Genomic DNA, 23054 nt, shown 5'->3' with positions numbered 1-23054 from the left:
CCCCCTCTCTTTGCAGTGGCGGTTGTATGAAACCAACTCTCCGGGCTCTAGGTCTCGATCTGGATAGCCAGTTGGTAGGTGAGGGGACACATCTCTCCGGGAGACGAATATCTCGGCCTCCAGGCCCGGCTCGTATATAAAACCCCATCCCTTCTGGGGGTTAAAATGCCGGACCTGTCCTTGGTACGTCGAGCCCTGCACCCGGAAACTTGCCTGCCGGAGGTTATCTTTCTCCCGGTATGTACGGTTGAGTACTTCGGCCTTCCGCTTCTCTCGGGCTGCTATCTCGGACTTCAGCTTCTGCCGCTCCCAATACGGGGCACTGATTCCGTGCTCCGCCTCCTCCTGCTCAGGGGCTTGGATCATCCGGACGCCCTGACTGCTGGCTACGACCGGCCTCACGTGAAGTGGAGGGCTCCGCTGACCCGCGGCCTGCTCTGCCTCCCTGCAGATGCATCCGGGCTGCGCCTCAGCCGGGACCAGGTACTGGGGAGCAGTCGGCGTGTTTGCTGGTGCCGACTTCCGGTCGGGCATTGCCTCTGTTGCGGCCGGGCGGATTGCCGGGGCCGACGTCATCGAGTGCGCAGCCTTCCTCGGGACCGGAGGTGATGTCATCTTAGGTTCGGCCGGGCGAACTGCCGGGGCTGGGACTGTCGTCATCGGGGATGTGGCCTAGCTCAGGGCCGGAGGGGACGTCTTCCGAGCCTTGGTCCGGCGCGGGACTGATACGGGTGCCGGAGCGGGGACATGCTCATGGCCGGAGGGTTCCGTCACCGGGCCCTCTGAGGTAGATGTAACGGGCTCTGCTACCGTTGTTTGGGGCAGCTGACCGATTGGGGCACCAACTGCAGGTGCGAGCAGCGATGGAGGCGACGTGGCGGACGGGGGCAGACCAAGCTCCTCAGCCTGTTGGGCTGGTTCCGGTGGAACATAGGGGCGTGGGTCTGTTGGGTCTGAACTGTGAGTACCTGGTTTTGCCAGGGCGTCACATATGACATCAGCACAGGTCCTTCTAGTCACGTAATAAAACTATTCTATAACAAAATTAGCATAAATAACAGGGGGAGGACGGACAGGCAGGGTGGTGGGAATGAATACCCACCCCAGCAATCAGCTGATCGGCAGCTGCTGTCATTGAAAAAGCTGCTTATTTGATACACTTTACTTGCTTGCGTTTCAAAGCTAACCACTAAAGGTATGTATAGAATCAGCATGATAGATAGCAGCAATATAGCACTGGGTTTAGGTTCTATATAGGAAAATCCTGGTGATTGGTGCGCTTTAAAGTCCAGTGCCATGGCCTATGACAGCTGACCTCACTTTCTGATATTCCAAACAATGACAGCAGTCTCCTTGTATTTTTTTTTATGAGTAACACACTGATTCACGTTTCTCCAGCGTAGGATGTGATTAGTAAGCTCTGAGAATGTCATGCTTTACAGCCACACTTTATTTTCAGAAGGGATCTATACCACTTTGCTTTCTTCTATTTAGCTTAAAAGACTCATGCAGTTTGTGTTTGTTTGCAAAAAGAAAGCAAAATATATTTGTGAAGTTTTAATTAATGCAAACACTGCACTAAGTTTTATGTTCAGTTAATTCCCTTTTGCTCTGTACCAACCGCTGGGGCTATGGGAACATTCTAAATACGATAGGAACAATTTGTTTTGAAAAATAGAAATGTTGTTGCATTTCTGTGGTGCCACCTGCAGGTTATTATTCATATTACACATTATTTCAAATTTGTATGTGGGGAAAAATACTTACAAAGTTTTAATGATATTTACACTTTATTCCAGTATCTTGTAAAGTATGTCTGGTTCAGGGCAGTTCAGGTTATATTTTGTATTTCTGCACTGTATGTTCCTAAATCACAAAGTACAAGCTTTTCAATTTCAAAACTCCAATTACTTTCCAGGATGAGAAAAGTGACAAGAATAAACTATTATATTACTGCCCCAATGTACAAGAATATAACTACTATAATACTGCCCCAATGTACAAGAATATAACTACTATAATACTGCCCCAATGTACAAGAATATAACTATTATATTACTGCCCCTATGTACAAGAATATATCTACTATAATACTGCTCCTATGTAGAAGAATATAACTACTATACTACAGCTCCTATGTACAGGAATATAACTACTATCATACTGCCAAGTTTGTACAAGAATATAACTACTATAATACTACTCCCTATGTACAAGAATATAACTACTATAATATCGCCCCTATGTACAAGAATATAACTACTATAATACAGCCTCCGATGTACAAGAATATAACTACTATAATACTCCTCCTATGTACAAGAATATAACTACTATAATACTCCTCCTATGTACAAGAATATAACTACTATATAATACTGCTCCTATGTACAAGAATATAACTACTATAATACTGCTCCTATGTACAAGAATATACAGTCATATGAAAAAGTTTGGGCACCCCTATTAATGTTAACCTTTTTTCTTTATAACAATTTGGGTTTTTGCAGCAGCTATTTCAGTTTCATATATCTAATAACTGATGGACTGAGTAATATTTCTGGATTGAAATGAGGTTTATTGTTCTAATAGAAAATGTGCAATCCGCATTTAAACAAAATTTGACCGGTGCAAAAGTATGGGCACCCTTATCAATTTCTTGATTTGAACACTCCTAACTACTTTTTACTGACTTACTAAACCACTAAATTGGTTTTGTAACCTCATTGAGCTTTGAACTTCATAGGCAGGTGTATCCAATCATGAGAAAAGGTATTTAAGGTGGCCACTTGCAAGTTGTTCTCCTATTTGAATCTCCTATGAAGAGCGGCATCATGGGCTCCTCAAAACAACTCTCAAATGATCAGAAAACAAAGATTATTAAACATAGTTGTTCAGGGGAAGGATACAAAAAGTTGTCTCAGAGATTTAAACTGTCAGTTTCCACTGTGAGGAACATAGTAAGGAAATGGAAGAACACAGGTACAGTTCTTGTTAAGCCCAGAAGTGGCAGGGCAAGAAAAATATCAGAAAGGCAGAGAAGAATAATGGTGAGAACAGTCAAGGACAATACACAGACCACCTCCAAAGACCTGCAGCTTCATCTTGCTGCAGACGGTGTCAATGTGCATCGGTCAACAATACAGCGCACGTGTCACAAGGAGAAGCTGTATGGGAGAGTGATGCGAAAGAAGCTGTTTCTGCAAGCACGCCACAAACAGAGTCGCCTGAGGTATGCAAAAGCACATTTGGAGTCCATCAGTTATTAGATATATGAAACTGCAATAGCTGTTGCAAAAACCCAAATTGTTATAAAGAAAAAAGGTTAACATTAATAGGGGTGCCCAAACTTTTTCATATGACTGTAACTACTATAATACTGCCCCTACGTACAAGAATATAACTAATATAATACAGCCTCCGATGTACAAGTATATAACTACTATAATACTGCCCCCTGTGTACAAGAATATAATTACTATAATACTGCCAACTTTGTACAAGAATATGACTACTATAATACTGCCCCTTGTACAAGAATATAATTACTTAAATACTGCCCCTATTTACAAGAATATAACTACTATAATACTGCCCCTATGTACAAGAATATAACTACTATAATACTGCCCCTATGTACAAAAATATAACTACTATAGTACTGCCCCTATGTACAAGAATATGACTACTATAATACTGCCCCTATGTACAAGAATATAACTACTCTGTATGAAAATATGGAAATAATGTCATTATATGTAATAATGTGGAGCATAATAGATACATTTTGTATGTTGCTAGTATACATTAATGAATATTTTAGGATCATTTTACTGTTTAATACAATAAATGCTTAATTGCATAATAACACAATTTTAATAGTAGCATTTTACTGATACACTGCATTTGTAATTTTTGTTCTTTGTGCGAATTACAGAAGAGGTGAGGGCTGTATGTCCCCCTGTCTTATAGGTCAATAGACAGGATGTGTGTTTTGATTGTGTGTACTGAATTGAATATTACAGACTCTGCAAATGAGTTGGTGCTGTCATTATAATAATCCCCTAAAGACTAATTGGTCTGAGCTCACTTCCAGAAATGTATGATTCTTTCCATTAAAAAAGGTATCTTCATCCCTAGAGACAACTGGTGGAAAATCTCTGCCAATTACTAAAGGAACCTGAAGACAGTCGGTCTCAATGGGTCTCATATGGGCAATAGAAGTCGGCGGCTGCACTTAGTGCTGAAAAAGGCTTTTTGGTATTGTATATCAAGAGCCGAAGCACAAGTATCATTGTTCTAGAATGACAATTCACAGCAACAAACAAATGAACACTTGATATACAGTAGTTTGGAGTTTTATTTCTTTATATACTGTAGTATGTAACAATTAGCAAATCCTTACCTTTTAAGGCTATGACCGCACTTTGCGTCGTCCTAGTTGCAGTTCTAATCACACGTTTTGGCATTAATTGATTTAGCCAAAGTTGCCTTTTAAAGAAATTTAGCGCTAAAAACGCATGAGTATTTACCGCGTTTTAGATGCGTTTTCAGCGCTTTTTCCATGCTTTTTCCCTTGCGTTTTGACAGCTGCGTTTTGAACATCAAGACACTGCTAAATAAAGTTTTAACAGTCAAACAAAATGAAAAAAGAGAAAAAAAAGCAAAACATATATATTTTTTGAATTAATAAAGAAAAAAGTTATATTTAATGAAATTATAGCGGTTTTATTATATTTTTTGTTAAAATAGCAATAAAATCTTAATTTTCTTTAATTTCATTGTCGGACTATGTGTGTGTGTGTGTGTGTGTGTGTGTGTGTGTGTAAAGGGACATATTAATCCTTTATTTTAATGTCAGAAAAGCATGCGTTTTTGAAGTTATAAACGCACTCTTTCTGCTGCTAAAAAGCAGGTAAAACGCTTGAATTTTGATGGTTGTTGCTTTTTGCTACTTCTCATTGACTTCAATGTTAACAAAACGCTGCAGAAATGGCAAAAACAACTAACATGCTGCTTCTTTGAACGCATGATTTTTGCCACAAATTATGCAAATTAAACGTAGCGTTTTGAAACGCAAAGTGCGGACAGGAAATTTTCATTTTCCATATACTATCATGGAAAATCAAAACGCATGCCTTTTGGAATGAAAACGCTGCTGCTCAAAACGCTGCTGAAAAGCAGGTGAAAACGCAAAGTGCGGTCATACCCAAAGAGTTTTGAGTTTCTACATATCAATTATACTCGCCAGTTTTAACTCTGATGGATCCGATACATATTGCTCTGGTGCTCACTGCCAGGGCATGAAGCTATGAAGTCATGTGTCCTTTGGTAACTGACTGCTGAGACCTTTGATTGGAGCATGGTGTCATCCGAGGCAGTTGAAATGATGTCTCATTCCAGTCACCAGTGTTGTATTAACAGCTACACTGCTCAGTACTGTTGTATATTGTCTTCCATGCTGCTGCTTCAGCTTTTCACTATGTGCAACAAAGAGACAAGAGAGTAAAAATCTCTTTAAGGCTGGAATCACATTTATGCGTGTAAAATCGGTCCGAGTAGCAGGAAAAAAAGTCGGCCGATTTTAGTTCACTAGTCATCAGTGTGCTGTCAGTGTGCAATCAGTTTTTACCCTCAGCAGCTGCTACTCATGTAATGTTATGTACAGAAGAATTTACATTGTTCTCTGTTACATGCGTGAAATCTATTGTAAAAAACGCATGTCACTAGGATGGTCAGTATGCACCCATAGACTTGCATTGGAGAGACTTGTGCGAGAAACTCTCATGCTGCGATTTTTTTCTCAGTCCGATTTGGAGTGAGAAAAAAATCGCACATGAGAGCTGAATCATTGAATAACATGTGTCCGAGTGCAATGCGAGAATTTCTCGCATTGCACTACTGCGAGAGAATAGCAAGTGTGAAGCCGGCCTAAGGCTATGTGCGCACTGTGCGTCGAGGTAGTTGCAGTTCTAAACGCATCCTCTGGCAGAAATTATTTTTGTCAAATTTGTTTGTGACCACAAAAACGCTATAAATACGCTTGCGTTTTACCGCGTTTTTACCTCGTTTTACATGCATTTTCTGTGCTTAAAGTCAGATGCATTTTGGTTACCAATACACTACTAAATAAAGTTTAAACATTCAAACACTATGAAAAAAAAAGAAAAAATGATAACAAATATCTTGATTAAAATTATAAACAAAATATCTTATTTTATTAAAATGATAAATGTTTTCTAATATTTATGTATAAAATAACGTTAAATTATTGATTTTCTTTATTTTAATTTTCGGACTATGTGTGTGTGTAAAGGGACATATCATGCCATTAATATAATGGCAAAAACGCATGCGTTTATTTTGTCCAAAAAGCATGATTTCTGCATCAAAAAAGCATGTGAAACGCTGGGATTTTGATTAAGGATGCGTTTTGAAATATCTCAATGACTCTAATGTTAGCAAAACGCAGCCAAAATGGCAAAAACAATTGATATGTTGCTTCTTTAAACGCTGGGTTCTTGACAAGATTTCTGCATCCAAAACGCAGCGTTTTTAACAGCATAGTGCGCACAAGAAATCCCTATTTGCCATAGACTTTGCTTGAAAATCAAAACGTATACATTTTTGCATTAAAACGCTGCAGTTGAAAACGCTGCGGAAATGCATGAAAAAACTCAAAGTGCGCACATACATAGCCTAAATCTGTATGCGCTGTGTATGAGAGACATCATATCTACTATTCCACACCAGTAGCTCTGAGACGCCTGAAAATTAGACGTGAAGCCTGCAGAAGAGAAAATTTGTGAAAAAATACAGGATACAGTAAGCTCCCACTAGTGGAGGCTGAAGGTAGCTATGATTTTTCAAATAACTCTGGCTATATAGGGGATAGGGCACTCTGAGGCATATATACTAGCACACAAGATAGCTGTGAAATATTGTCTAACTGCCTTGTCTGCATTTATGCTGTCTTAGGGTACTTTCACACTTGCGTTGTTTTCTTTCCGTTACAATCCGCCCTTGTGGAAAACAGCGGAATCCGTTAACGGATTCCGCTGTTTCCCATAGACTTGTATGGGTGACGGATTGTGCCAAAAGGACCTGCGTTGCTTCCGCTGGGCGACGCTCCGTTGCTTCCGCCCAGCGGGAGGAACGCAGCATGTAACGCTGTTTTGAGCAGCGGAATCCTCAGGATTTCACTGCGCATGCTCTTTTTTTTTTTTCTTTTTAAATCAAAAACTTTATTTTGTCTCGCGGTGGCCGAATGTTCATCTGAGCGCCCACCCGCCAGCATGCTCGGCGGCCGGCAAGTGACAGCGCTCAGCTGAGCGCCCGCCCGCATGCTCGGCCGCCGGCAAGTGACAGCGCTCAGCTGAGCGCTCGCCCACCGGCATGCCCGGCCGCCGGCAAGTGACGCCGCTCAGCTGAGCGCTCGCCCGCCGGCATGCCCGGCCACCGGTAAGTGACAGCGCTCAGATGAGCGCCCGCCCGCCGGCATGCCCGCCCGCCGGCAAGTGACAGCGCTCAGCTGAGCGCTCGCCCGCCGGCATGCCCAGCCGCTGGCATTTGACAGCGCTCAGCTGAGCCACCGGCCGCCGGCTACTGAGAGCGATCAGTTGATCGTTCAAAATAGTCTGCTGCCGGTAAAACTGTAAAGAATAATAAAAAAAAAAGGTTTCTGTTGTTTTGTACGATTTGTAGCATCCGTTGTGCCACTATATGCAACGCATTCGTTGCATCCGTAACATAACGCAATGCTACGGAAGCCGTCCAACGCAAGTGTGAAACTAGCCTAAATGAGCTATGGCAAATGGTAAATCTGCCCTACGATGTACAAAAAATGTACTGCAATAAAGATATTATGAAATTAAAGGAACATGCCAACAAAATGCTTGCACACGCAATCGTAACGCAAAAGCAATTCTCCAGGAGTGTATTTTTCATCTTAGCTCAGTTATGTTTAAGAGGTTGTCCACCTTTTTGGGACAATTTTTTACTTTTTTGTAAACTTAAATCCATGCAGTTGGAGCTAAAAGCTTTTTTTTCCCATTTTGTTTCCTTAAAAATTTGACACCATTTACCTTCTATAAGCTATTTGTAAGGCTATGTGCGCACGTTGCGCCGTGTCCATGCTGAAAAATCTGCAGCGATTTGGCAGTGCATGTGCGCTTCAAATTGCTGCAGAAACACTGCCTAACGGATGCGGTGTGTCTGCAGAATAGATGCCGATTTCATGCGCTCTGGATGCTGCCTCTCCCATAGACAGAGTGGGAGCAGAATCCAAAGCGCACTAAATAAGTGACATGTTACCTTTTTGAGCGCAGCGATTTGGATCAAAATTTCAGCATGCAAATCGCTGCACTCTCAAACGCAACGTGCGGATGGATTATGCACAATCTTTATAGATTGTGCTGGGGACGCAGGATGCATGCGTTTACGTTGCAGTGCAATTTGCAGCGTAAACGCATGAAATTACGCAATATGCGCACATAGCCTCACACTGGTTAATACTGGCTGTAGAATTTCTCTTAGAATTTGTCAGTAAATTCAGTTTAATGGTCAAATGGGAGAGTTTGTTACTCTTTTATCTGTCTTTTTCTGAGCTCCTCTGAGCTGATTTATGAATCAGCCACACATCCAAGCCCTCTTCACCTCCTGTCGCCTCCAACTCAAAAATATTTCCTAGATTTGTACTTTCCTTTCCCATGAAGCTGCAAAAACACTATTGCATGCCTTTATTATCTCCCGCCTGGACTACTGCAACTCCCTGCTCTGTGGCCTCCCTTCAAACAGTCTCCCACCAATTCAATCTATTCCCCGACTTCCCCTCTTTACCAATCCCTTCACTGGCTTCCCATTGCCCAACAACTCCAGTTCAAAACCCTAACCATGACATACAAAGCCATCTGCAACCTGTCTTCTCCATACATCTGTGACCTAGTCTCCCGGTACTCACCTGCACACAACCTCAGATCCTCACAAGATCTCGTCTACTCCCCTCTTATCTCCTCTGACCATAATCGCATACAAGATTTCTCCCGCGCCTCCTCCACACTCTGGAACTCTCTGCCACAACATATCAGACTCTCGCCTTCCTTGACAAGCTTCAAAAGGAGCCTGGATACAAAAGGAACCTGAAGACCCACCTCTTCCACCAAGCCTACAACCTACAATAACCCTCAGTCCGCTATAGCACCGCACGAGCACCTCCACCCTCACCTACTTTATCCTCACCCATCCCTTGTAGACTGTGAGCCCTTGCAGGAAGGGTCCTCGCTCCTCATCGTGGGCATGGTCCTCTCTCCTCCTCGTGGGCAGGGTCCTCACTCCTCCTCGTGAGCAGGGTCCTCTCTCTTCCTCGTGAGCAGGATCCTCTCTCCTCCAGTACCAGTCTGTACCTTGTATTGTTTATGATTATTGTACTTGTCCCTATTTTGTATATCCCTTTCCATAAGTAAAGCACCATGGAATAAATGGCGCTATAATAAATAATAATAATAAAGTTAAAGGTGTAGGGAAACAAACAGCCTGTAAAAGCCATATGGTACAAAATTTTAATGAAACACACCTGCGAAAAAAAAAAAATATATATTTTTGAAACCAAATAAATGTATTTAGCAGGAAAAAAGTCCCTAAAAGTAAAACTGCCATTATCACCTGGAGAAAGCAATAACAGAGCAGCTTTCATGTTGAATTCTGCTCCTGAAAAAATGAAAGCTGCACTATGATTGGGTGCTATGATAAACTAAGACATTTTTTGTTTACGACAGTTTGAAACTTTTACCATTTGATAGGAGCACAAGCAATATGATGAGACCAAAGGGGGCTTTACACGCTGTGACATTGCTAGCGATGTCGCTAGCGTTTGCACCCGCCCTCGTCGTTTGTGCATCACGGGCAAATCGCTGCTAGTACCCACCACACATACTTACCTTCCTAGCGACGTCGCTGTGGCCGGCAAACAGCCTCTTTTGTAAGGGGGCGGTTCGTGCGGCGTCACAGCGACGTCACACGGCAGGCATCCAATAGAAGCGGAGGGGCGGAGAGCAGCCGCATGAAAGTCACGCCCACCTCGTTGCCGGAGGACGCAGGAACGGTGTTGTCGTCGTTCCTGGGGTGTCACACGTAGCGATGTGTGCTGCCTCAGGAACGACGAACAACCTGCGTCCAAAATCAGCAACGATATTTGGGAAATGGACGACGTGTCAACAATCAACGATTTGGTGAGTATTTTGCATCGTTAGCGGTCGCTCATACGTGTCACACGCAACGACATCGCTAACGAGGCCAGATGTGCGTCACAAATTCCGTGACCCCCAACGACATCCCGTTAGCGATATCGTTGCGTATAAAGCCCCCTTTAGCCCCTCTGTAAAGTAATTGGCATTATGAGAAATGTCTGCATCATATTAACTATAGGAATCAAAATGGAAACTAATGAAAGTAACTAAAAGTGATAAGGATTGCTGCCTCTCTAATAGCTACAAAATAGGCCTAAAGGCCCATTTACACACAACGATATCGCTAACGAGATATCGTCGGGGTCACGGTGTTGGTGACGCACATCTGGCCTCGTTAGCGATCTCATTGTGTGTGACACCTTTTTGCGATCAGTAACGATCGCAAAAAGGTGTCAAATTGTTTGTCGTGTACACGTCGTTCATTTTTAAAAAATCGTTCCTCGTTTGGAACGCAGGTTGTTTGTCGTTCCTGCGGCAGCGCACATCGCTATGTGTGACACCGCAGGAACGAGGAACTACATCGTACCTGCGGCCTCCGGCAATGAGGAGGGAAGGAGGTGGGCGGGATGTTTTGTCCGCTCATCTCCGCCCCTCCGCTTCTATTGGGCGGCCGCTTAGTGACGCCGCTGTGACGCCGAACGAACTGCCGCCGTAAAGGAGAGATTGTTCGGCGGCCAGAGCGACATCAGTGAACAGGTAATTGCGTGTGACGCTGCCGTAGCGATATTGTTCGCTATGGCAGCGATCACCCCGTGATGCACCACTGACGTGGGCGGGTGCTATCGCTCGCGACATCGCTAGCAATGTCGCTGCGTGTAAAGCCCGCTTAACTGCTAACTTCTGTACTATGCAACAATCACCATCATATTGACCTTGATCATTGTGTTATTGTGGCTGGAGGAATGAAAGACGTTAGGTGAGGTGAGAAAGGGGAGAAAGTCAGTGTGTATGTTAAGATGTTTTTATAGGGTATCTCTAAGCAGGCTTTGCTATGTTATCTGAGAGCAGCATGATGTAAGGGCTGAGACCCTGATTCCAGTAATGTGTCACTTACTACACTGTGTGTTGTTTCAGTAAAATCAGTGTTTTATCAACAGGAGATAGACAGTACAAGACTAGCTGCCTCGTGCCTCCTAGTCAACAGCTTTGTGTAATCCCCATCCCACCACTGATTAGCAGCTTTCCATCAATGTACAGTGTACATAGAAAGTTACCAATTAGTGGTGTGGATAGCGTTATGTGACGCCCCTGGACTATCATGTCGTCACAGGGTATAGCACAAACTGCCCTTCCGTGCAGTATTCCAAGTCCCTCATGGTTCTGGGTCCCTATCTTATGGTGTTGCCTCCAACAGCAAATCAAATCCTAGATACACACTGCACCACACCCTGTAACACTGCACACACAAACTGTAAATACCCCCCTCTTTGAGTGTGGCCTATAGCCCCTATGTCCGGAGACCCTCAAGCTACGAATAATCACCCCCGGATCTGAGCAGTTCGACCGCTGCAGGGACGGCACAATTATGCACCACTAACCCTTTTAAGCTTTAGTAGATCTGTAGAAGAGAAAACCTTGATTGTATCAAAATGACAGCAAGTACACCTGCAACAGAGATATTGCTGGAATCAGGGTCTCAGCCCCTGCATAATTCTGCTCTCAGATCACATAGCAAAAACCTGGTGACAGATTCATTTTAATAAGTACTGTGACGCAAGAAACTAGATATTGCTGGAATCTTGATTTTTAGCCCCTACATAATTCTTCTCTCAGATTACATAGCAAAAACCTGCTGACAGATTCACTTTAATAAGTACTGTAATGCAAGAAACTGAGGGATTGGATGAAAGTAGAAAAATACACAGGGGATGGAGAAAAGACCTTCACAATAATAACCTTTCTGTTTTTGCGGCAAATGGTGTTAATAGTGGATATGGGTCCCGTTCTAAAATTCAATGTACTATGTGTGACCCTGAAATGCTTAACACGAAATTTTCCCACGGATGTAAAGCTGTATATTTAATCCTCAACCTCTGAGGACTATAGAGGAAGATTAAGCCTGTAGGTTCTATGAAATTTCAGTTTGAAAGCGTAAATTATCAGATGTGATTATGGGTTCAGGATAGTTGACCAGTGTAAAAAAATAATAATAACTCCAAATGTTATGTTATGAAAAATTCTGGTATGGTATGTAATGCTTAAGATACAGCAAAATACTATTCCTACTTGTTAACACCTGTCAATGATGACAATTTAACATTATCCTTTATGGACAATCGATCATTACGTACATCATTTTGGACTGATTAATTGCTTACTATTATATAATCAATTTATTTTACTGAGCTTCTGACAGTCACCACTAGATGGAGCTACCTCCTTTATAATTGAGCTGAATGTGTATGCGGTAATCTTCAAAGCTCCCTCCAGTAATGGCTCCAGGTCAGGTAGAAGCAATTATATCTATACAAGGCACAATGCATCTGCCTTAAGAATGAGGTAGTGATTCCCCTTATACATGTTCTTATACATTTTAGAGTTGAATCCAACCATTTAGATAAACAAATCAAGTGTAACGCCTGCCTGGATCAACAGACTCAGGGGGGATGTAATGGACAGACTAGAGGGAAGCCACTCACCAAGCAGGACCCCCAGAACCCTGAAACCCTTTAACCCCTATATAGGGATTTGGAATTCCACAGGGCCCTGGAGATCACTACCTGTGGAAGGCTGCAGTCCGATGAGAGTAGTCGTCAGGCAGGGTCAAACCAGGAACAGCAGAACAGGGACAGAATCGGCAGACAAGGACGTAATCAGAAAACGGAGCAGAGGTCAAATCCAGATCTGGCAGCGAGGTACAAAAACAGCAGGCAGAAGGGTAGTCAGCAAACACACAGAAGTCACAAAACAGAATAGGGCGGACCAGGAACCAGGAAATCAGAACTATCTCTGGCAGTGGTCATGTGACAGGAGGGGGAATAAGAAGGTTGTGGTGTCTTCCCATTGGCTGTAGCTGAACTCTGGCAACTTCAGCTGGAAGACACACGCCACCCACAGTCAGCCAGCGGTACTGCAGATCCCAAGATAACCCAGCCCAGTGGATGATCGGAGCCTGTGCCCACCGGGGCCGCTGGCATCGACTCCTCTCCCATCACCACCACCATCCACGGCAGGAACACGGCGTCGCCTGGTGATCGGAGCAGAAGTCGCTGGAGCAGACTTCGGCAGTGACGTAACACCAAGAGCCAAATTGTACCAGATCCATACTGCACGTTGTATTGACAGTCAATTAATTGGCACAGGGACTGTTGAGCTGACTGCTGTCATGGTAAGGAGTGCAACGATTAACATCCAATATAGTGTACCTAATTACCAAATATTGTTAACTTTAGAGTGACTTAGTCCTATGGCCTCCGTGGTCTAGGAGCACATCTTAGTTGGTCATAGACTTGTTGTTGCTCAAGAACAACAGAGGTCCCTTTCAAAACTATCTAAGATACTTATTTATTTTTTTCATTAGGCTCACCACATTTACTGACACCACTTTTTCAGACTGAAAAGCTACCTGGTCACTAAAATGAAGAAAAGTAGGAGTGTGATGACTGTCACCGCAGAGGAGGTAAGTCATTACCTGCTCTTTTATTCTGTTAAAAGCTCTGGACACCTTTGACAACACTTTTTTAAAGATATGTTAGTGGTTACATTTAGTTAATAAAATGGTGGTAATTTTAAGTCTGCAATCATCTTCACTTTATTCATTTTCAGGCTTCCTGATGTGCAGTTTGCAGACTGATCAAAATTAAAAAAATTTCACATGGGGGATTGTCTTTCCCAATTGAATAGCTTTGAGCTCTATGTGTCTTTCTCAGTAATATAGGCTGGATATAAGGTCTGTGTGTCTCTCTCAGTAATATAGGCTGGATGTGAGGTCTGTATGTCTCTCACAGTAATATAGGCTGGATGTGAGCTCTGTGTGTCTCTCCCAGGAATATAGGCTGAATGTGAGCTCTGTATGTCTCTCCTAGTAATATAGGCTGGATATAAGGTCTGTGTGTCTCTCAGTAATATAGGCTGGATGTGAGGTCTGTATGTCTCTCACAGTAATATAGGCTGGATGTGAGCTCTGTGTGTCTCTCCCAGGAATATAGGCTGGATGTGAGCTCTGTGTGTCTCTGTCAGTAATATAGACTGGATGTGAGCTCTGTGTGTCTCCCAGTAATATAGGATGTATGTGAGGTCGGTGTGTCTCTCCCAGTCTTATAGGCTGGGAAAAAAACCTACTTGGGGTCCCCTCTATTTTTGATAACCAGAAAAAGTAAAGCAGACAGGGGGCTGGTATGGTGCAAAAGTCCATGGTTATTGGGCCTTTCCCAACCTAAAAATACCAGCCTCCAGCCATCCCAGAAGTGGCGCATCACATTAGATATGCCAATTCTGGTGCTTTGCCTCGGGTTTTTACGATTGCCCTGGTAGGGGGCAATCGTGGTAATAATAGGTTGGGTTGATGTGAGTTGTATAGTAGTGGCATCAAGACCTGGTGTTAGTAATGGAGAGGCATCTATCAGTTGTATCTGCTGGTTTTACACCTTGTTCAGTGAGTAAAATGGACTGCTCAAGACATTGTACCGAAACAATTAATTGGAGAAGGGAAAACATATAAAGAAATTTAGAAATTAATTGGCTGCTCAGCTAAAAAGATTTCCAATGCTTTAAAATGGCAAAGCATAAAAACGTGGTAGGAATAATACATCCTCATGAATCATAGAATAAAAAGAATGGCAAAAAAAAGCATCCAATGGTCAGCTCTGGGACCACCACAGAAAATCTTCAGTTATCTCTAAATACTGCAACCATTAGAAGACAGGAGTTTTTGCAAGGCAAAATAAAGAATTTTATTGACACAAAAATCACAAGCAAACACATATGAAAAAAACGTAAAGGTTAAAATAGTGCTATAAGGGGGAAGCACCCAGAGACGTGTGGGACAGAGAAGCACGCTCATATAAATGTCAGAAACATGGGTATATAAATCAGGCTTACATAAGTTATAAAGTGCAATCATATAACAAGCCTTACTTCAATTGCTTACCCATTGTTAAATGAGAGTCGCTAACGCGTCGCTAAAACGTCCCACAAGTCAGAGAAATCCATCCAACGCGCGTTTCGCGTCGCACATATCAGCTTCCTTAGGGCGGGTTGTCAACCCGCCCTGAGGAAGCTGAGATGTGCGACGCGAAACGCGCGTTGGATGGTTTCTCTGACTTGTGGGACGTTTTAGCGATGCATTAGCGACTCTCATTTAACAATGGGTAAGCAATTGAAGTAAGGCTTGTTATATGATTGCACTTTATAACTTATTTAAGCCTGCCCATGTTATATATACCCATGTAATATATACCCATGTTTCTGACATTTATATGAGCGTGCTTCTCTGTCCCACACGTCTCTGGGTGTTTCCCCCTTATAGCACTATTTTAACCTTTACGTGCTTTTTCATATGTGTTTACTTGTGATTTTTGTATCAATAAAATTCTATATTTTGCCTTGCAAAAACTCCTGTCCTCTCTGGTTCTTATGCTATTATGGAGTGGTCTTTTTGAGATTTAGATAAAAAATGACAGATGTGTATTCTGTTCAAATTTATAATACTCTAACCATTAGAAGACGCTTATGTGAAGCCAATCTATTTGCAAGAAAGCCTTGTGATGTACCATTAGTGAAAGAAAGACGCGAATAAAAAGGATACAGGTTAAAGATTACAAAGAACACATTGGCTGGCCTAAAGAGGTGGTGCCACGTTCTATGGACCGATGAGAGCAAGATTTTTCTTATTGGGTCTAAAGGAAGCAGACAGTTTGTGAGACACCTCATTGATGAAGCCTCCGCAAATTGAGAGTCAAGCGTAAGGGACACAGCACCAGGGGGTCCTGCAAATATTGGCCGACATCTTTAAGGTAATATATTGGAATTTAATTGGAATCGCAATTGCGTTAAAATTATTCATAGCATACACTAGAAAGCTCTCACTAACAATCACTATTGGCACTTGAATTTACTCAATTGCTCTTATAGCATGGCATTTCTATTAGTTTAAACAAAGCACACATTACTGCTTGCTTCGGCACTCCCCTTTATATGAGAGGTATTTAGGTTTTGGCCTGTGTGCACTTATCAAGTCTAGCATAAGCTTTACAGACTGGATCCAAACCATGAACAGTTATGTGCATTTAATGTTAGGCTGAACATGCTTGATGTATCAACATGTATGTATTTATTTATAATATACCTTAATTGTAATCTGTATCAAGTGCATATTTTTAAATATTTATACCTGGCCTATATCCATTGTTAATTTCTGTTGTTTCCCATTTTTTTTAGGCTGTGTGCACACGTTGCGTTTTTTACCGCGGAAACGCTGCGTTTTGAACCGCAGCGTTTCAGTGGCAAATTGCATGCGTTCAGCTTTCCCAGCAAAGTGTATGGGAAAGCTGAAAAATCAGTGCACATGCTGCGTTTCTTTCCGCAGCGTTTTGGATGCCAAAAATCGGTGCGGAAAGAAAAGCAGCATGTCACTTCTTTTGTGCGGTGTGGCTGCGTTCTCTCCCCCATTGAAATCAATGATGTGGGGTCAGAACGCAGCTACACCGCATGGAGCTGCTTTTTTGTTGCGGTCCGCGGCCTTTGTCGGCACGCCAGAACGCAGGCATTTACCTGGAAGTGAGGTCAAGAGGCTTCCTGTTGACCTCACTTCCTGGCAAAGCCCCCGGTGTCGCCAAAGTGCCCGCCCCGACCCCCGACCCCCCCTCCCGAAAATCCAACATGGCCGCGCGCACAGTAGCGCACCGGCCGCCCTGCTCCTATGTTATCTGTCGCATGTGCCTTGAGACATGCGACAGAAAACTGTTCCCCAGGCCCTGCCCGTTCACTCTCTATTCCCCCCGGTGTCATTCATACCTGTCCGGTCGCAGCGCTGATCCCCCGCGGCCTCCTCCTCCTTCACAGCAGACGCCGGCCGGTCACATGTGCCGAGCAGCTGACAGCCAGCACAGTGTTCAGAGAGCTGTGCTGGCTGCTCGGCACTCTGCAGCTGTGACCCGGGGAGAGTGGGTGCAGATTTTTGGGGAGTGTTTTTTTCTAATAAAAAATTTTTTGTTGTCTTTTTTTGCTTTTGTTTACTGTCAATTAGTTATGTCGGGTGTCTGATAGACGCCGTGACATCACTAATTGCTGGGCTTGATGCCAGGTGACATTACACATCTGGTATCAACCCCATTTATTACCCCGTTAGCCAACGCGCCAGGGCGCGGGATGAGTTGGGGCGAAGCGCCAGGATTGGCGCATCTAATGGATGCGCCACTTCTGGGGCGGCTGCGGCCTGCTATTTTTAGGCTGGGAAGAGTCCAATAACCATGGCTCTTCCCACCCTGAGAATACCAGACCCCAGCTGTCAGCTTCACCTTGGCTGGTGATCTAATTTGGGGGGACCCCACGTTATTTTTTTTTTTATTCTTTATTTATAAATAAAAAAAAAAAGCCTGGGGAGCCCTCCAAATTGATCACCAGCCAAGATGAAGCTGCCAGCTGTGGTTTGCAGGCTACAGCTGTCTGCTTTACCCTGACTGGCTATCAAAAATAGGGGGGACCCCACGCCATTTTTTTCATTTTTTTATTTTTTTTTTTTATTGGATAAATACTAAGCTAGGCACCCTTTAGTGCCACATGAAAGGTACTAAAGGTGCCAGCTTAGAATATGCAGGCGGGGGTGGGACGTTCTATATATTTGACATCCCTTCATCCATTGACGCTTTTTAGGCTGTGTGTCCACAATCAGGGTTTGCAGCGTTATGGGCGCTGAGTGTTTTCCCTGCGTCCATAACGCTGCGTAGTGCAGTAGAAGCACAGTGGAAGGATTTTTGGAGATCCCATGCCCACTGTGCTTCTTTTCTCCGCAGCATAAACTGACCGGTAGCGTGGCTTCCCGAGCCTCAGCATGTCAATTTATGCTGCGGAGACGAGAGTGTTCTCTGCAGGTAGCATAGAGCTCCACAGCAGCCTGAACCCAAATCGTGGGCATGGGCAGCTACAGGAAGGCTGACACTGTGTACTAGACGCCGTGTCGCTGGATCATGGCCACATAGCCTTAGGCCCCTTTCACACGTCAGTGATTCTGGTACGTTTGTGCTTTTTTTTAAACGTACCAGAATCACTGACATACGCAGACCCATTGTAATGAATGGGTATGCTCACACGTCAGTGATTTTTCACTGCACGTGTCTCCATGCGGCGTACCCGCGTGTGCGTGATTGCCGCACGGAGACATGTTTATTTTTTTCTGGCATCACTGATGTTCCACGGACCACGCAGTGGTGTGATCCGTGAAACACGTGCCAGAAAAAAACGTGCTTTTAAAATAAAAATCATTTTAACTCACCCGGCGTCCAGCGATGTCCTCTGCAGCCCGTGCAGCTTGCTGCTTCTGAGCCGGCTCATTATTGTCGCGCATATTCATGATGCACGACACAGCCGACCCGGAAGCAGCTGCTGCGGGGGTCAGCGCCGGCCGGATGCTGCACCGCGGGAGCGATCAGCACCATGGAGAGCGGGAGCGGGTGCAGGTGAGTTAATCTCTAAGTGCAATCACGGGCCACGGAGAACGGAGCCCGGATTGCACTTAGACAACCCATGTGTGCCGTGATTCACGGCACATAGAGGGACATGTGCGTGTTTTACACGCCAGTGAAAAACGTCAGTGTTTTTCACTGACGTGTGAAACGGGCCTAAAAGTGAGAATATTGTTGCTACAGCAACATTTTGGGTGAAGTAGCTGTGGATTCAAAATGCTTAATATACTCCTGAATAAAATCCTTGATGGGTGCAGATTCCAAAATAGGGTCACTTGTGGGGGTTTTCTGACGTATAGGTACCTAAGGGGCTTGGTGCGCGAAGTTTATTTCAACTTTTCCAAAATTCAAATGGTGCTCCTTCCATTCCAAGCCCTCCCATTTATCCAAACAGAATGTGGAGAAGGAAATGACATCACAGGTTTTTTTTTCCAAAGGTCTGTGTTCAACCAACTTTATTAACACTGACAAGTCTTAAAAAACGCACCTAAAAAAACGCATGAAAAACGCATGAAAAACGCATGAAAAACGCATGCGTTTTCGATGCGTTGTTTCTCAAAAAGCATTGTTTACAATTCTCCCCTCTGCCAGAGGGTGCGTTTTTTTCCGCGCGGAAAAAAAAGCAACGTGTGCACATACCCTTACACTGGAGGATTATATTTCCCATTTTTTAATAATAATATAATAATAATATTATAATATTTATTATTATAATTATTATTATTATTATATTGTGTCAATTATTTTACTCTACTATTTGCCTTCTCCACCTGAGGTCAAAAATCATAGACCCCAGTTTTTTGCTTTTATAAGCTTGTGAGACAACCCATAAACACTGAGAGTGCACTGTGAAGCCTGTAAAACATAGAGGTGCAAGCATAATGGTTTGGGGATGTTTATTGTACTATGGAGTTGGGCCCATTTATCCCATACCAGGCACCATGGACTGGTTATACATGGAATATATCAAAATACTGGAAGAGGTCATGTTGCCTAATGCTGAAGGAGAAACGTTCTTGAAATGGGTGTCTCAGCAGGACAACAACCCCAATCACACTAGCAAGCGGGCAACATCCTGGTTCCAGACCAACAAGATTGATGATCTGAAGTGGCCAGCCCAATCCTCAGACCTCAATCCAAGTGAGAATTTATGGAGCGACACCGAAAATGTTGTTTTTGATACAAAACCTAAGGGGTACTTTGCACGTTGCGACATCGCTACTGCGATATCGTCGGGGTCAAATCGAAAGTGACGCACATCCGACGCTGGTAACGACGTCGCAATGTGTAAAGCCTAGATGCGCCGATAAACGATCGCAAAAGCGTTGTAAATTGGTGATCTGTGTAGCGTCTGTCATTTTCATAATGTCGCACCAATAGGAGATATGATGTTGTTCCTCGTTCCTGCGGCAGCACACATTACTGTGTATGAAGCCGCAGGAGCGAGGAACATCTCCTTACATGCCTCCACCGGCTATGCGGAAGGAAGGAGGTGGGCGGGATGTTTACGTCCCGCTCATCTCCGCCCCTCCGCTGCTATTGGCCACCTGCCATGTGACGTCGCTGCGACGCCGCACAACCCGCCCCCTTAAGAAGGAGGCGGGTCGCCGGCCAGAGTGACGTCACAGGGCAGATAAGTGCGTGCGAAGCTGCCATAGCGATAATGTTCGCTACGGCCGCTATCACAAGATATCGCATGTGCGACGCGGGCGGGGACTATCGCGCTCGGCATCGCTAGCATCGGCTAGCGATGTCGCAGCGTGCAAAGTACCCCTAAGAGTGCAAAAGAACTGTGGAATGTAGTCCAGTCAGCGTGGGCTAAAATATCTGGTCGCAGGTTTCAGATGTTAGTTGACTTCATGCCACACTGATATAAATCAGTTATCAGAAATAAATATTAGTTCAGTGGTTTACAGAAAAGCTAAATCTGTAAACAATTTTCAGTTTATAGTGTTAATATTTGAGTTTGTAAATAAAAATGCAGACACTGCTATATTTTGAACAGACTAGTATACCTTTTGCTTCATTTACTGTTAAAAAAATATATATATTTTATTCATCTTTTCATTTGGAAATGAATGTGCAGCTCCCACTGCCTTTCTGTATATGGAAATAAATGTTATTATGAGGATTGAGATTTTTCTCAGTTTACACTGTCCAAAACTCTCCCCACTGCCAGGTTATCATTTTTTATTTTATTTTTTATTTTTTAACACAGAATGCAAAGGGTTTATCAGATTGTTACCTGAGCAAATCCTATAGCTCCTATGGCTATAACATCGGAATAGACCTATGGAGAGGAAAACGGTTCTGTTCTGGGACATTACAATTACCCCCGCTGCACCAGAGGCAGGTCCGGAGGGCAAAGACACCAGATTACATTCACAGGCCCACCACCTTACCACTGCTTCCACTACCGAGGATCGCTGTAACACCAGTGGAGATTGACAGGTAGGAGAACAATTGCATTATTTACACAGCATTATTAAAATGCAGATTTATTATTATTATTATTATTTATTATTATAGCGCCATTTATTCCATGGGACTTTACAAGTGAAAGAGGGTATACGTACAACAATCATTAACAGTACAAAACAGACTGGTATAGGAGGAGAGAGGACCCTGCCCGCGAGGGCTCACAGTCTACAGGGAATGGGTGATGGTACAATAGGTGAGGACAGAGCTGGTTGCGCAGTGGTCTACTGGACTGAGGGCTATTGTAGGTTGTAGGCTTGTTGGAAGAGGTGGGTCTTGAGGTTCCTCTTGAAGCTTTCCACGGTAGGTGAGAGTCTGATGTGCTGAGGTAGAGCATTCCAGAGTATGGGCGATTCACGGGAGAAATCTTGTACGCGATTGTGGGAAGAGGAGATAAGAGAGGAGTGGAGAAGGAGATCTTGTGAAGATCTGAGGTTGCATGCAGGTAGGTACTGGGAGACTAGGTCACAGATGTAGGGAGGCGACAGGTTGTGCATGGCTTTGTATGTCATGGTTAATGTTTTGAATTGGAGTCGTTGGGCGATGGGAAGCCAGTGAAGGGATTGGCAGAGTGGCGAGGCTGGGGAGTAGCGAGGGGAGAGGTGGATTAGGCGGGCCGCAGAGTTTAGGATAGATTGGAGGGGTGCAAGAGTGTTGGAAGGGAGGCCAGAGAGCAGGAGGTTGCAGTAGTCAAGGCGGGAGATGATGAGGGCATGCACTAATGTTTTTGCTGATTCTTGGTTAAGGAAAGCACGGATCCGGGAGATATTTTTGAGTTGTAATCGGCATGAGTTGAAGAGGGCTTGGATGTGTGGCTTGAAGGATAGGGCTGAGTCGAGGGTTAGTCCAAGGCAACGTGCTTGTGAGACTGGGGAGAGTGAGCAACCATCAAGTTTGATGGAAAGGCTTGTTGGAGGAGATGAGTGAGGAGGGGGGAAAGACAATGAACTCTGTTTTGTCCATGTTAAGTTTTAGGAATCTCGCAGAGAAGAAAGATGAAATAGCAGATAGACATTGTGGGCTTTTGGTTAGTAAGGAGGTAATGTTAGGTCCAGAGAGGTAGATCTGTGTGTCATCGGCATAGAGATGATAATGGAAGCCGTGGGACTCTATGAGCTGTCCCAGGCCGAAGGTGTATGCAACAGGCATGATTTATGCAAAAGGCATGAACATCACCACCGATATGTCTACACCAATCTTTCTGTCTAGTAAGTAGCACTTTTAGCAGTTTACAGGGGTTTTAAACCACGCTCAATTTTTAAATGCTAAAATTGTGTGTTCGTGCAGTCACCACTAGAGGGAGCTCACTGAATACATTTATTATGAATTTTTTTCTTTATAAATAATATGCAAACAGCTCATGGGCTTCCTCTAGTCATAACTACAGGCAATGAAAATTTAACTCTCATGTCTGTCCAGGACTTTTGTAACATTATAGCAAAACTGCTAATATTTAATTGCCTTTTCTATCTTAATCTGAGAGCTATAATGTTAGTATGAGTAAATAAATAGAAATTACCATGTTGGGATACGGATTGGATATATCCCCTTTTATGTTTGTATCAACACGTTCTGTACTTCTATTTTTACTGAAATATGTTTAATGTTTGACACTCGAGTGTGAACGGGCGGTAAACAGATGGCATAACTTCTGTTGATATTTTCAAGGACAAGAAAAATGTACGCAGCGCAGATAAGGAATGAAAACAAG

The 23054-nt window shown here is 43.6% G+C and overlaps 1 protein-coding gene across 1 annotated transcript in view; it reads left to right on the top strand.

The window, feature by feature from the left end:
* Window positions 1-23054, top strand: part of LOC142250084 (3',5'-cyclic-AMP phosphodiesterase 4B-like) — a 412078-nt gene that overhangs the window by 41751 nt on the left and 347273 nt on the right. Inside the window, exons 2-3 of the mRNA XM_075322147.1 lie at window positions 13765-13863; window positions 21084-21316. Of these exons, the coding sequence (XP_075178262.1) occupies window positions 13822-13863; window positions 21084-21316 (275 nt within the window). The 5' untranslated portion in view covers window positions 13765-13821. The remainder of the gene's footprint in view (window positions 1-13764; window positions 13864-21083; window positions 21317-23054) is intronic.

This window comes from Anomaloglossus baeobatrachus, chromosome 8, assembly GCF_048569485.1.
Source record: "Anomaloglossus baeobatrachus isolate aAnoBae1 chromosome 8, aAnoBae1.hap1, whole genome shotgun sequence".
NCBI classification, from domain to species: domain Eukaryota; kingdom Metazoa; phylum Chordata; class Amphibia; order Anura; family Aromobatidae; genus Anomaloglossus; species Anomaloglossus baeobatrachus.
This window is presented reverse-complemented; position numbering and strand designations above follow the sequence as displayed.